A 16,194-nucleotide genomic window follows, 5' to 3' on the forward strand; every position below is an offset into this window, starting at 1 on the left:
AATGTTTCCGGGGGCACCATCTAGCTTCAAAAATGGGAACTTCAAGACCCATACAGAAGTCCAGCCCATTTTTCCAAGTCGAAACTGAAGGGGCAACCACCGCCTTCCAGGCTCTAGCTATGTCCCTCTTCGCTAAAGTAAAACCAAGAAGCATGAGATGTCTCTTATAAATATTGCCCTCGATCCCTTCCATCACATGAAGGAGGACAAGCTTCGGTTAACTAGGAAGGTCCCAACCCAATACTTCAGAGATACAAGCCAAAAACCACCTCCAGAATTGTGCCAGTGCCATACAGTGTGCACCAGGGTCCCCTCCTCGTGCCGACAACGGAGACACACCGGGGAAGCCACCAGGCCCGGCCTCCAGAGCCTAACCCTGGTAAAATTAACCCGATGGAGATATTTGAACTGAATCAACCGCAGGCTCATTGCAATGGCCGCCCCTCGCGGGGAAGCCAAGGCTTCCGTCCAGTCCTCTTCCTCCATCTGACTCACATCTCCCTCCCAGGCCTCCCTCAAATGCTGCAAGGAGGGGGAACAGTGCGTGACCAGGGATTGATACATTTTCGAAATCTTATGGTCTAGAAGGTCCCCCATAAATATCTTAGCCTCTATTGGGCTGAACTCCAGCAGCGAGTCCAAACCCTCCAAGCTGGGGGAAATAGCATGCCTAAATTGCAAATACTTAAAGAATTGCATCCTTGGCATCTGATAATCCCTCTGGATGTTTTGGAAGGATTTTAAAATCGTGCCCCGCATAACGTCCCCCAGAGTAGATATCCCAATACTGTCCCAGTCTCAACCCGGAGAGGCTCAGCAACTGTGGAAAGCTGCCATTGTGCCACAGTGGGGACTCCCGAGTCAATCTGTTCCACCAGCCCATCCTCCGCAACGCCTGCCTCTAAAGCTGAAAAACAATCCGAGTGGCAGATGAAAGGGGGCGCCTCAGCTGAGCCGAATAGAGAAGAGCATGGAGGGACCGATCGCCCATGGAGCGTCGCTCTACAGCATATGCCGGGTCCGCACTATCCCCATACCACCACTCGTTTAAGACAAGTAGATGTGATGCTACATAATAAGACCAAATATCGGAGGTGGCCAGTCTCCCGCAATACGTGGATAGAAAACACGTCCGGATTGCCACCCTCACTGCGCCACCATCCCAAGACAGAATTCACCTGCCGGAACCGGGTAGGGATGATTCTGTAATTGATACAAAAGGCGCGGGAGTTCTAACATCTTGAAAATGGCTGACCGTCCGTAGATGTTCAGGGGCATGTGGGACCAGGTCTTAATATCCTCATGCACACGCTCCCATACCTGCGCAAGATTCCGCTCCCATGCCGTGGTGGGTGAGTCAGACAAGTACTCCCCCAAATATTTCATGCCCCCATACACCACCTGTACCGACGATGCCCAAGAACCGAGCTCGCCCCAACCTCCCAATACCCATAGAGTGTATTTCCGAGGGTTCATTTAAAGACCCAATGTTTCTCCAAAAATCTGCATGATGCGCAATAAGCGGGGCTCAGTTCGATCTAGGTTGGTAAGGATAAACAAAACATCATCTGCATATAGGGCAATGCGATCAGACAGCCCGCATGCCCATTCAAAACCGCAAACTTGAGCGTCCATCCGCACCCATGCTGCCCAGGTTCCATTGCTAGAGCAAAAAGATACGGGGACAGTGGACCCCCCTGTCTAGTGCCTCGTCCAATGGAGAAAGCAGAGGAGACAAAGCCCTCAACTCGCACCAAAGCCGTCAAATCAGTCTATAACAGGGTCCAGTAGGACAAGAAACATGGTCCAATATTCAGCTGCCGCAGGAGCGTGAATAGATAGACCCAACTCAAAGAATCGAACGCCCTGTCCATATCCGCCAACATCCTAAAATCCCTGTACCGTCGCAACTGCCACGTGTGCCCTCCGGATATTGTGACGGGTTGCACGTTGGGGCATGAACCCAGCCTGATCTGGATGTACAATCAAAGCTATATGGGGGCGGAGGCGATTCGCCAATGCTTTGCTAATATCTTGGCCTCCACATTTAGGAGGGAGATAGGGCTGTACGATGCATTATGTTCCGGCCGTCTACCGGGCTTGTGGAAGACCACTATTTCTGCATGCCTCCAATCTCTGGGCAGACGCCCCCGCTCCCTGGCCTCCTCCACCACCTTGCAGTAGTGGGGCCCCCGCTGCTGAAAGTACGTTTTAAAAAATTTGTTCGGAAACCCATTGGGGCCTGGTGCCTTGCCCGCGTTCAGATCTCCCAGGGCCATCCTCAATTCCTCTTCACTAAGTGGGCTTTCCAGTTCTTCCCTGACTTCATCTGCCAGTGCCCTCGACGGGAGATCGGTCAAGAAACGATCAATGACTTCCGGTGGGAGGCATTCCGTGGAGGCATATAAGAGCATAATACTCTGCAAAGCTACGCGCAATAGCCGACACGCCCGACAAGGGGAGTCCATCTAACCCCACAACGCCCGGGAGGGCCTGGGGGCGGAGCAAACCCTGACACAATCAATGTAACATTTTACCAGATTTATCGCGCCATTGATAAATCCTACTACAAGTAGCCAGCCAAGCCTGGCGAGCCTCGTCTAAAAGGACATGTGAGTATTCCTGTTGCGCTAATAACAACTGATGCCGAGCCAGTCGCCCCCCCTCTCCCCGGCCGCGCGTCTCCAACTCAAGAATAGTAGCTTCCGCACGGACCAGTGCCTCCCTACGCAATTGTCGGGCAGCAGCACAAAAGGAAATGTCCACCCCCCCGAATGGTGAACTTCAAGGCCTCCCAAAGAGTCCCCACCCCTGAGACCGAACCCAAATTAATGGCCAAATATTGCTCAATGGCATCCTCCATTAGTTCCCCATAATCCTCCTTCTGATGGTTCCAGACGGATGAACGCCAACAAAATGTCCCACAGGCCCCCCCAGCTCGTATAGTGAGTGCCACTGGCGAGTGGTCCGAGAGTCCCCGCGGGAGAATATCCGCCTCCACCACCCTGTTGACAAAGACTCTAGGAATAAACAAATAATCTAGGTGGGAAAAAGAACCATGGACTGCCGAGACATATGTATAACCATTCATCCTGCGCCAGGGGTCAACCCAATCGAGACTCATCACGAAGGAGTGTAGTTTAGTAGGGTGGCGGGCCTCAGGGAAACCCCCCAACCTCCTTCTGTCCCTGTCCACATCCATCACGTCATTCCAGTCCCATCCAGCAACTGCCAGGCCCTCCGGTATATCCGCCCACAGGGCCATAAGCTTTTCCGCTAACCCCCAGGAAAGAGGCGGAGGGGCATAGACACTCCCCAGGACCAAAACCTCACCACCCACGGTGCCCTGCACAAACATATACCTGCCCTGAATATCCCCCCAGGTCTTGACATATGTATATTCAATTCTACGGTGGATTAAAATAGCAACCCCTCTGGAACCCCTCACGAATCCGGAATGAAAGACCTGTGTAAACCCAAAGTGCTGGAAACATAATGCCTTAGTCCCCATGAGGTGGGTCTCCTGCAATAACAACACATCTGCGCGGGCACGCTTGGCCAATCTCAGGATAGCCCTACGTTTAATCTTGTCAAGTGCCCCTCTAATATTCTAACTATAACTCTAATAAGACCAGAGGCCTCCTGTATGTTAACCGACATTCCTACGTCTTGCAAGTCCTATACAGTACCACGGCAGCATCAAAAATCTCACTCATAACACTGCAGAGTCCGGAACCCTGGTAGACAGCGCGGCAACCCCACAAAACCCTGCCACAAAAACACAACCTAACAATACCCCCCCCCCCCCCCCACCACCCTGTACCTCCAAAAACAGTGAAGTGCCTGTCGCGGCAGGCAGAGCTGGCAGACCCCAACAGGAGGTCCTACCCCTCACCCGCCAATGGATCCCCAACCCACAGCCCAGTGTCTACTGGCCTCCTCTCCTTCCATGGAGCCCCACGGAGAGACCGGCCATTACTCGTGCTTCTCCAGTCTTATAAGGAGCTTTCAGATTCGGAAAAGCACTTGGTCAACCTGGGTTCAGTCCGCCGAAGCACGTGGCAAAGAGACGGACCACCCTCGAGCCACCCGCAGACTGTGAGCAACGCCTGGACTTTGAGCGCCTTCCTCCTCTCCCCCTTGGCCTGTGCTGAGAACAGGCAGGCCCACCCGAGGAGGAGTTAGATTCTCTTCCTGGGGGAGAGTCAGGACGCAGCCGCACAGTTTCATCTGTCCAGTGGAACACCTCCTCAGGTGTATCAAAAATGTGAGTGCGGTTCTGATACACCACCCGCAACCGGGCAGGATAGAGCAGGGTGTAGGGAAGCTTGAGTTCATGAAGGCAGGCCTTAGCGGCTAGGATCGACTGCCGCCGGTGCTGTACAAGCTTAGTGTAATCTGGAAAAATGAAGATGCGTGAGTTGTCGAACATAAGCTGTTCCCTAGCCCGGGCCTGTTTCAGAATCGTGTCCCTGTCGTGATAATTGAGGAGCTTAGCGATGACGGGCCGTGGACGGGCCCCTACAGGGGGCATCTGCATCAGGGCCCCATGAGCACGCTCCACCACAAAGCAACCCGATAATTTCCCGGGGGGCATCCAGCTCCCTAGCCAGTCCGTAAGAAACCGCTCCATATTTCCCTTTTCGCATTCTTCCGGGAAGCCAACAAAGCGCAGGTTGTTGCGTCGTGCCCTTCCCTCCGCGTCTTCCACTCGCGATGCCAGGCCCCGTTGTGTAGTCTCAAGAGATGAAACTTTCTGCTGCAGCGTAGCGACCACGTCCTCCACACCTGAGATCCTCGTCTCCATCTCTGAAATGCAGGCGACCGCATTCCTTAGATCCTGGCGCAGCAGCATTACGTCGGAGCCGACCGCCCCAATCTTGGTTTCCAGGATATCCCTGGATTGAGTAATGGCAGCCATAAGAGCCGCATTGTCAGGTACAGCACTCTGAGACCCCCCTGGGTGGCGCAGCCGCAGCCCCTTGGCCTGTAAACTTGTCCACAGTGCTCTGTTTAGTCGAGCCACCGCCCGGCTTGTCCCTGGTCATAGTGGCCCAGCCGCTGTCCTCTACCCCGACTGAGGGACTCCCCGGGGGCGGAAATGCAGTTGCTCCAAAGATGGTCAAGGTCCCCCTCTCAACGGCGTCCCGATGGAGGCAGACCACCCCACAGGCTACCACTCGTTTGGCCGTCCCTGCGGAGCCTCCCGAAGGAACCCCCGATGTATGTCCCTTGCCTAGCTGCCCGACACGACCACTGAGCCCCTGAGGGAACAAGGAGAACGGGGGGCAAGGCAGGAAGGAAAGGAAGCCCCGACAAGGGATGTAGGGGTGCACCCCACCGCAACCCGACCCAGCCGCCGAAATTCCAGATGTTCCCCACCAGCTGCACCAAATAAATGACCCCAATAAGGTCCCTCTCACTGTCCGGTCGACAGCCGGCCGAAAACGGCAGTCTGTGAGGGCCAAATGAAAGAGGCCAGCGGATCACGCCAACCCCGTTACCCGCCATTGGGCCGCTACTCGGGCCAATGCCACTCACACCAGAGCACCATCTGACTGCAGGCTCCCTCCGGGTGGCCCGATAAGACCACCGGGCCCCAGTAGGCATGAACACTCTGAGGAGGTGGGGGAGGAGGAGAGGCAATGCGGCCGGAGACACAGGCCACCACTGGGCCACCACCCCAGGCCGTGCAGCTGTATTCACTCGCTGGGCGCTGAGGAAGCTCCGGCAGTCCCGGGATCCACCCGTCTGGAAGGATGAATTTGCGGCACCAAAATGGCGGTCGCGTGACCCCGACTCCTCTGCCACACCAAACTGCAGCCCGATCAAGCCACCGACAACAGCATCTGTGCCCTCGCAGGGACCGGAAGGCCGCCTGAATCCCGGGGGATGAGCCCCGCTCCGTATGTCATCTCCAAGGCCCAGCACGTCGTCCACTCAAGGCGCACCTCTTCTGGTGCCGCCGTGGCCGCCAGGCAACGCAGCAGGGTATTACGCGACACCGCGGCTCCAGCCGAGGCCGTGCCGCAATCGGGCTGCAGATGTCGATCTCCGCCCTCCACCACGAACCAGCTGCGGCTCCCAAGTTCGGCTTCGGGGGCTGCCCTCAATGATCAGAGATGGCAAGACCGACCAGGGACCACATCCGATACCGGAGAGGCAGGATAAGGTAAGGATTTGGGTGTGGCTGGATGGAGCACGCTCAGCTCACGTCCGCCATACTAGCACACCAAGCCACCAACCCTGATTACATCTTTTGATAATATACATTGCCTGGACCCTGCTCTGGTTCGGTTATTTTGTGGTTGCAAAATGTTGAATTCTTCTCTCGGTCTATCCTTCCTCCTTGACAGCTCATAACACTGTAAGATGGAATCCTTCTTATTTGATCCTGAACAAACCCCTTCTGGATTCCTTCAAGGAACAGAATGTGCTGCAGTCCACTAAAGCGCATTGGCAAATAGGGCCGTCACCAGTACACATAAATTGGTGATAAACAGATATTACCAGTCATCACAAACAAACAAAACCAATACCAGGCCTAAAGACTGCCAACTTTTATCAACATATGAATGATCCTGAGCTTTTACAAACTCAGGGTCTCCAAAAGCAATGATGTCCCTTGACACCGCCAGCTAACCCATCAAGCCTCACAATTAAAAGCCAAGTAGTCAGACTAGACTGTGACTTGAAACTTGATGTCCATATCAACCCAGATTCCAATAGCAGCTATAGAATTGACTCTCTCCAATCCTATACTGGATGGCCCTCACTGCTCCCCTTGAATTTATCTAAAAAACATGTGTCTTCTAATGTTCATTACCTATACCCATTAAACCTATTTAGTTTCCCTCAGATATTCTTATCCCATGATTGCCACATAAAAGTCGACATGCTATTCAATCCCAATTTGTTACTGTTTGTGGTTGGAATCTTTCATCACAGCTACAGCCCAGCATCCAGATAGAAATATTTATTAATATGTATGATTCGGGAAAACATCTGCTTTACACACAGCTAACACACCGACTACTGCAAAACATAGACTTTTACATTAGCGTACCGATTGATCTCCCTCTCCACCCCTCCTCCCCCTGCACAGAGCTTTTATACAAGAACTTTCTGTATCATCCTGAGACAAATTGTCACCTCATCCTTCCACCACCAGATAAATAATGATCTGCCTGAAAATAGTTGTCACAAACCACTGATACTGGTCTTTAAAGCAAAAAAATAGCTTGCTGCATGTGGTCGTCCTCCAAGCTTCCATTCTTCAACCTACGTATCCCCTTTTACTAGAAATCCATCAGCTGCGATATATCTCAGTACTGCTCAAGCCCGAAACCTAGGCTCAGTATTTCTCCCTGTTGATAAAAAAATAAAACAATCAGTACAAAAAAGAGAGGTCATTTATTGAACTACTACTAAGGAAAGAAGCAAGACTTTGGAAAATATCGAGGAGTCCATGAGTCGTTCAAATACAAAGACACAAAGTGCCCAGAATCCATGAAGATGAGTAAAATAAATTATAGATTAATACAGTTAACAACATCATTTGATCAATAAGAGGGGTCTATAACATCACTTGAAATGACATTGCAGTAGTGGGATAGGTGCCATGCCTTTTGTCAAGCCCTCTTCTAATCTTTGTCCCGGCCCTGTGGTATGTCCCCTGATAGATTGCTTGCTCCAACTATACCCCACAATCTACTGCCCAAGCCTTCTATTTGTTCTGACAGGAGAGGTTGTCCTATGAGTTTTCAAGAAAAGGTCTGAGAGCTCTCCCTCTCTCTACATGGGTGTTGTGGGAAGGGAATCCAAGAGCTCTTGGCCCTCACCCCATAATCCAGGGTAGGGAGTGAATGAAGTATGCACATGTTTGAGTTCAAAGTGGTGCAGAATGCGCTAGTATGAGTGCCGGCAGGTGCAGGGAAAACAGTGTCTTTAAAAGGTGCCTGTAGTGGGTTAGTGCAGAGTAATCTATAGGGGGTTAGTGAATGGCGTGAATGCAGAAAGGGTACTGGTGTGTGACTGGAAGGGATGCTTGTGTGTGAGTGCAGGATACCTCTGTGAGTGGCAAGGGATGTCTGGGTGAGTGTAAGGTATGCATGCAGGGAAGGAGTGTTTGTGCATGCTTAGTGGTGTCTCTGTGTGTGCAGGGTGTCTTGTTCGTGTGTGTGTGTATGTATATGTGTATGATACGAGGGTAAGTGCAAAGACATGTCTGAGTTGCGTGCATGGGGTGAGTTAACCGTGTGCCTGCGTATGAGTGATAGAGGTTTGTGCCTGTGTGAGTCCAGAAGAAGGGTGGAAATGCAGAGGTAGGATTGTGAGTGCTGGTGAACGTTGTGCCTTCGTGCTCAGGGTGAGTCTTGGGCATGTGTGTGCAGGAGTGTGGATAGAGGATGAGTACTTGGGGTGCTTGTGTGAGGGCTTTCAGGGGGTCAGTGCAGAATGTGCCTGTAGGGGGTCAATGCTTTAGGTGAGTTTAGGGAGTTGGCATAGGATATCAGTGTAGGGAGCCGGTGCAGGAGGATCCTAGGGTGGAAAACCTTCCATTATTACTTTGCAGGACACTTTGCAAGCATGTACAGACCTTGCATGTTAGACATTTTGTGCGCATCTAGGCACTTTGCTTGCATTTAGACTTTCGGCGTGTGCTGACACTGCGCTCAGAACACATAAGAACACACAATGAAAATTAAACTACATTAGAGATAGCATATTTTTAGTACTTGTAGTTTTAATGACCCATTAGCGGTATTTTGCATCATATGGAAGTGTTGTTTTATGTACACGTCATATAAGCGGTCAAGGTAACACAAGCACAGGCTTTTACCTATAAATATTTCAGATGTTGCTGTAAATATGACTTCCTATAGTGGTTAATCGGATTCTGCAGATCACCGTTTAAAAGCAGTGCCATAGAAACATGATATACATATTGGTTGCTGTAAAACTAAAAAGTCTGCATGAAGGCTGTGCAATGTAGGTAATTCTATATGTTTGGAAGGACTTGGTACCAGATGTGTTAAGAATAAATTCGCAAAACGTGATCTCAAACTCGCCCTGATTTTATTTTTTTAATTAAACAAACTGTGAGAAACTTAAACACACAAAATAATTAAAAGCTTTACTGCAAATGGAGCATGCATTCCAATATCTAAAATACATATGTGGGAGGAATGTGATCTCCCTTAATTTGGTAAACTACTTAAAAATCAGCTGTTTGATCATATTAAGTGCCGCATGGCAAATATAATTAAGGAAAGGTATATACATTAGGTTTCTTCCGTCAGGACATCGTCATTTAGTTGCCAATTGGTTTGAACTCTATGAAAGAGATGTGGCTTTTGAACCTACAACAGTAATAGGCCTTCGAGTGGATGTATGACGTTACAACTCACACTTTTACAACGCATGCACTTACAACGCATTTTTTACAACGCATAATCCATTACAACGCATGACATTACAACGCATGACACTACAACGCATTTTTAAAAACTACCTTTACAACGCATTTCCATTACAACGCATAATACCGTTACAACGCATACCATTACAACGCATAATATTAAATTGCATTTAAGGTAAGTATTAGATAGAATAGGGGTAAAAGTTACTTTTCTAACTCCAGGGGGTGCAACAGTAGGGTAAGTGTTGGATAGTATAGGGGTAAAAATTACTATTCTAACTCCAGGGGGTGCATCAGTAGGGTAAGTGTTGGATAGTATAGGGGTAAAAATTACTATTCTAACTCCAGGGGGTGCAACAGTAGGGTAAGTGTTGGATAGTATAGGGGTAAAAATTACTATTCTAACTCCAGGGGGTGCAACAGTAGGGTAAGTGTTGGACAGTATAGGGGTAAAAATTACTATTCTAACTCCAGGGGGTGCAACAGTAGGGTAAGTGTTGGATAGTGTAGTGTAATATTATGCGTTGTAATGGTATGCGTTGTAATGGTAGTATGCGTTGTAATGGAATGCGTTGTAAAGGTAGTTTTTAAAAATGCGTTGTAGTGTCATGCGTTGTAATGTCATGCGTTGTAATGGATTATGCGTTGTAAAAAATGCGTTGTAAAGGTAGTGCGTTGTAAAAGTTGCGTTGTAAAGGTTGATGCCTTTTTATTTATTCTTTTCATTTTATTGTCTGGACAGAAGATTTCTGTTGAAATTGTGTTTCTCCTTCCCACCCCCCTATAGGAACTCTTCAGACTGCGCCAAGAAAGGGAGTCTTCCAAGGGAGGTGTAACCAAGGCAATCATCACAAAAAAGTAACGTTTGTGTATATCAAACAGGCATGCTGATATGTTATTTGTATGTGTACCTTATAGCACTGTTAGTATTTTAGAGGTTTTCACAAGCAATTAGAATGTATTATTTGAAATTGGCATTTAGGACCAACCTAATAAAAGTTAAAAATTGAGTGGGGGGGTTACTGAACTTGGGGCCAGCAAAGCTTATGTTTGTACAAGTTTTAAAGAATGTAAACCTAGTGTACTGGGGAGGTGAAAATTACACACACTAGAAAAAGAAATTCACCAGAGATGTCTACAAAGCATGTACATAATGGATGAGTGAAGGCAACCTTCCCCAAGGCAGCCATCTAACGATGTACATCAAATGTGAGTAGGAAAAGAACATTGAAACCAGAAAGGTATATTAGAAGCATGTGCCTAATTATGTCCGGGTTGTTAGCATTTGCTATAAACATTGGATGATTTGTCCGATTGGACTCCTGGGGAGTGCTGAGCCCATCACAATTCTACGTCTGGGCAGTGAACTCTGCTCCTTTCGCGGAGTTTCCGTGGTAAGTTGGCGAGCGCAACCTTCTGCTCGGGTAGAATTTCTACTAGAGTAGCAGGAAGATCAGCGCAAACAACAGTTTGTGCTGCACTCCGCCACTTGCGGAACTTCTGAGTTTTGTTGTCACTTCGCGGACTTATCCCGATGCTCCCCGAATTCTCCAGGCTGTCATTGATGCTGCAGCAAGTGTAAGCCTTCAAGGAGGCCATGCTGCTGATCCTCTGAACTTGACTCACTCTCTCTATTGCACCTTTGGTCCCCAAGGATCTGCAGGGGCCACCAGTTTGGTTTCCACTGGCGGGACCTCGCCAGATGCCTACTGTCCCTTAGGAACAGTTTAGGGTCCTGTACCAATTCCAGTACTGATGCCTACTCTGGTGCCTACGCCCCACCTGGCCACAACTACTTGATCAAAGTAATAAGAAATACCCCTCAAACCAAGGGGATAGGGTTCTACCAACCAAAATTAAAAAGCTTCCCCCCAGGAAGAAACTAAATAAGCAAACATTCACTCCTTCATCGCTCACAACAATGTCTCAAGTCAAACACAATCAAATTCCACGGAAGTTTGAAAAAGTATATAGGCTTTTATAACTCTCCTTTAAAACTCATATACTTAAAATTTCATATTCACAAAAACCCAAATACATCCACATAAAAAATAAAAACAAGAGGGACAATGTATAAGACAGTCTAATTTGTCTTTTAGAATAGGAGCATTCCTACTTTTGTGTCTGGATATCTGTAAATACATTCAATAACAAATGGATGTCATCATTGCACTGTAGGTCATTCAAGTCAAGTCAATAAACTTTATTCGGTTGTGCGAATTGACAACCATAAAAGCATTTACACTACATTTAAAAAGAACACATTAATACATAAAGATAAAATACAGTTGTAAGATAAGCAGGTGAAGACAAATATACAACAAGCATTCAGAGTATTTTGTGGAGTCCATTATAAAAAAGAGGTAATAGCAATTCATATATTATTTTTATCCTTCCATACTATTTCTAAATTTTACTGCCAATTTTAAAAAACTACATAGATACAAGGTATATTCACAACTTAATAGCTGTAGAAAGTGCAGTGCAGGACGATATTGTATAAAATTTAGTTTTTTCAGACAGGGTTTTAAATATAGATTCCTCGGTACAGTATAAAAGGGACAAAAGAAAAGAAAGTGTGCCAGGTCTTGCGGAGACATATCGTCGCAGCCGCAAGCCGGCAACACTTGTCCACGATGAGATCCCCTAGGTACAGCCAGCAGAAAATGAAACAGATTAAACCTGAACCTGATCAGTAAGAAACGGTCATAACTGGACAATTGCCAGGATAAATAGGGTTCCATGAGCAAGGTGCTTTTTACTAATACATGATTACGAACACTTTCTTTTTTTAGCTCACGTGATTCCCTATCTTGGATTCTAAGATCAATAAAAGCTTTCTTGACCGTTATAACATCCTGTTTAGTGATCGATTCAGGGGATAAAAAGAGTTCAGGGCGACCTAGATCAGCAAAGCACTTAAAAAGATACTTTAACCAGGGAACCTTCATCCTGTTGTCCCATGTGAGTGACTCTCTTAAAATAAGCTGGGTTAGTGGAATGTTATCATTTAACCAACAATTCATCCAGCATAACATGGGATTAACAGCAATCTTGTCACTTACGAAGGAAACCCCCAGTTCCTCGTGCACGGAGAAGTTGGCCGTGCCCCTGGGAACCCTTAATACTAATTTCAAGAAGTTATTTTCAACAGTCTGTAAGGGATCCGGAGGAACATAACCCCAAATTTCACTTCCATAGCACGCTGTGGAGACACTTTTTGCTTGGTAAAGTTGGAGCAAGGCGGCAACTGGACTATTGCCCACTTTCTTAGAAAAGTCCATTATTGCCGCGTTTACCCTAGTGACTTCTCCCTTCTTTTTTTCAATCACGGGTCCCCAATTTAATTGACTGTCAAAGAGGACCCCGAGATAGGAAAATGTATGTGTAGTAGGAATACGTACACCATTTACATTTAGGCAGTTTACTTTTTTATTTCCCTGTCCGACCTTCATTATGTATGATTTAGAGTTATTAATGCTTAACTCTCTTGAGGTCATGAAAGAATGGAAGGAGTCTAGTAAGATTTGTAGTCCGTTTGCTGTTCTTGATAGGAGAACTGCGTCATCCGCATATAAAAGGACTGGCAGCCCCCTACGGCCTATGTACGGATAATCCGTATTGGTGCTTAAAAGATGCTCTTCCAGATCATTTATGTATAAGTTAAAAAGGAATGGGGCCAGGATGCAGCCTTGTCGGACACCACGATGCACCCCAAAGTCTTTGGTCACATTCAGGTCTTGGGTGAATCTGACATTTGCATTGGTGTCCGAGTGCATATCATCTAACAAATCAACTAAGTTTGGATCCACACCCATTTTTAGCATGGCGTCCCAGAGCTTCCCCCGGCTCACACAATCGAAAGCCGAGGAAAGATCCATGAACGCCATATGGATCGTTCCTCTTCGAGCCTTAGTATACTTCGCGATGATGAGGTATAAGTTTAAACATTGTGAAATCGTAGAATGACCAGGCCTGAATCCATACTGGATTGAAGATATTATATTATTTTCTTCTGACCATCTGACCAATCTGTTCAAAATTACTCCTCCCACAACTTTAACCACGGAGTTTATTAAAGATATTGGTCGATAGCAGGCAGGGCTACTGCGGTCTCCTTTTTTAAAAATAGGCACAATAGTGGATACCCCCCATGATTTTGGGCATCCACAAAGCACAGCAGCATTAAGTACAGCTGTAAGGACCGGTGCCCAGAGTGTTATACAAGATTTAAAAAGATCAGGAGGGAGACCGTCAGGTCCTGGGGCCTTGTTGTTTGATAGGCCTTCTATGCCCTTTATTACCTCATCAGTTGTGAAGAACAGGGATTTTTCACTAATTTCTTTTAGACTGCATTGTACCTGGGAACCATTACCTTTAAAAATGGAACTGAAGTGGTTAATCCAAACTTCTTCTGGGATTTTGGTGCCTGTACTTGAAATACTGGGATGATCAAATAAGGGCTTGTTAAGGATCTCCCAGAACTTAGAGCTATTTTTTAGTATCTCTGGATCTAACAAGGACTCCCAAACGCTTTTCTTAATAGCACGTTTGCGAATGGCAAGAGACTTTTTGTACTCAGCCCGCAACACCCTGATGGTTGAAGGATCTCTCTGGTTTGTTTTTAATGCTTTCTTGAGCTCGCGACTGGCCTTCGAACAGTTGCTGTCAAACCATTTTGGATTATTGGATGAGTTAGCTATCCTCTTAGCAGGTAACGTTAAAAGTGACTCCACCTTTTTAGCAATCTCATTAAAAGACGTCAGAATTTGTAATGGTGCTGAAGCAGTAGATGTACATGTTATCAGATCATGATTGCATACATTGTTGATAGAAAAATAAAATTGCTTACAGTCCACCATTGACCACTTTAAGCGTCGCTTACCATTAATACATTTAGTGGTACCACAGTCCTCTCGAGGGTTATGTTTTTCGAGTAAGTTCACACCCATAGTAATACATAAAGGATTGTGATCGCTAAAAATGCTTGAAATAATCGAAAAATCCCCAACAAAATTAACAAATTCTGCCGATAATAGAATATGGTCTATATATGACCCTGTTGCGTGACCTTTAAAAGTAGGGGTTGAAAATACAGTTTGTTCCTCAACTATTGACATAGCAGTGAAAAGGTTATATTCATTCATTAAGTCATTTAAACATGAACCCCTTCGCGAGTGATCAAAGTGTATTCCTTCCAGATTGTTACAACCCAAATGACCAACAGGACTCAGGCTAGGATTCCCACATAAATGAGTGTTGAAATCACCCGCTATTATCTTAAGGCGGGGAAGGGAATCATCTTTGGCCCTTAGGAATTCACGCAATGACTCCATATTGCAATCGCCAGACTGACTCACTGCGTTATAAAAGTTGATCAGAGCAAAACTTGTACTGCCCCTCTTAAATTCGACAACCTGAATATTATTATTGCCAGAGTGATGTACAGTTTTAAGGCATATTAGTGATAAGTTAACAAAGATTGCCAAACCCCCTTTAGCTCTACCACAAGGTGAAGGAACTGCCGAAGTTATAAAACTCTCATAACCGTCAATGTGTATATTTTTCCCCACTGCCCAGGTTTCTTGGAGGCATATAACGGGGTAATTTTTAACAAAGGATAACCAATCTATATTAAACAATTTATCCTGCAGTCCAGCTATATTCCAGGATAATAGCCCCTCCTTATATTTAATTGGTTCATGTTGTATTATAGCCACATTTCCACATACAATTTGAGTGATAGGTGTTAAGCCTGTACAGCAGCGTACCCCATCTGTCCCGGGATTAGCCGAAGAACAAGCTTGAGGACAGGCTGGGTTTATATCAGTGGGTAAACCTGGTATATCTATTTGATTCCAGCCAACCAAACCCCCATCCTTACTGCCTTGCGGTTCTAACCCTTGTAGAATATCTCCAAAGTCTGTAACTTCTGGCAATCGGTCGGTGGGGAGGAGGTTAGAAGATGTGTCAGGTAGTCATTCCACCCCATCCAGTCCCCCCTCATCTGAGAAGATGCCATACCTATTGGAGATGGGGATGTTAAAGTGATTATTAAAATGAGTAGAGTAATATTGATCTGGAGGGGGTGGTCGTATTGGACGTTCCCTTCTATCCTGACTATACCCCCAGTTATTAGTTGGTACCTCAAAACCCCAGCCATTAGATGTCGCTAGCCATATAGGCCTGGTGAAATTATGGGTAGGCTTAGGATAGGACATGCTCCGCTGTTTTTTGCCGAAAAATTCTAGGGTGAGAGGAATGATGGTACCTCTTCTGCGCTGCGGCGGCAAAATATTTGGCAGGATGTTTGGTAAAACTGCAGAATTGGCAAAATTTATAATAATGCAGTCACCCTTGAATTTTTTAGGGTTTTGACCTATCCATGGGACCCTTCTGGCTGACTTAATGTCACCAGCTAGCTGTTGTTTCCCCCACGGGGCCAGCTGCATATTGCCTGATAACCAGTGCAGGGCCTTACTTGTTACTGCCGGGGGGGATTCTGATTGGTCTGGGGCTAGTGGGGGGACGTTAGCCAATACCAGTACTAATGGAGCCGCATCTTCCAGAAACTGTACCATAACTTCTTCTGTAGTAGGTGCAGGTATTACAGGCGGAATTGGGGGTAATGTATCTCCTGGCAGTAAATGATGTGTCGCTGTAGTTGAGGACTGTTCCTGTAGATTTGCGTGTATAGTGTTTGAGGTAGTGCCTCCCTCAGATGAAGGAAAAAGAGCCTCTTTTACGGGTAGAGCTAGGCTGGTAACTGTGTC

At 46.8% G+C, this 16,194-nt stretch overlaps 1 protein-coding gene across 4 annotated transcripts in view; it reads left to right on the forward strand.

The window, feature by feature from the left end:
* POF1B (POF1B actin binding protein) overlaps positions 1-16,194 on the forward strand; it is a 261,114-nt gene that overhangs the window by 222,751 nt on the left and 22,169 nt on the right. For all 4 annotated transcript variants that reach the window (XM_085607805.1, XM_085607804.1, XM_085607806.1 and 1 more), the window contains exon 15: positions 10,209-10,279. In XM_085607805.1, the coding sequence (XP_085463931.1) occupies positions 10,209-10,279 (71 nt within the window). The remainder of the gene's footprint in view (positions 1-10,208; positions 10,280-16,194) is intronic.

The sequence above is a fragment of the Triturus cristatus genome, chromosome 5_2, assembly GCF_964204655.1.
Source record: "Triturus cristatus chromosome 5_2, aTriCri1.1, whole genome shotgun sequence".
In the NCBI taxonomy this organism is placed as follows: domain Eukaryota; kingdom Metazoa; phylum Chordata; class Amphibia; order Caudata; family Salamandridae; genus Triturus; species Triturus cristatus.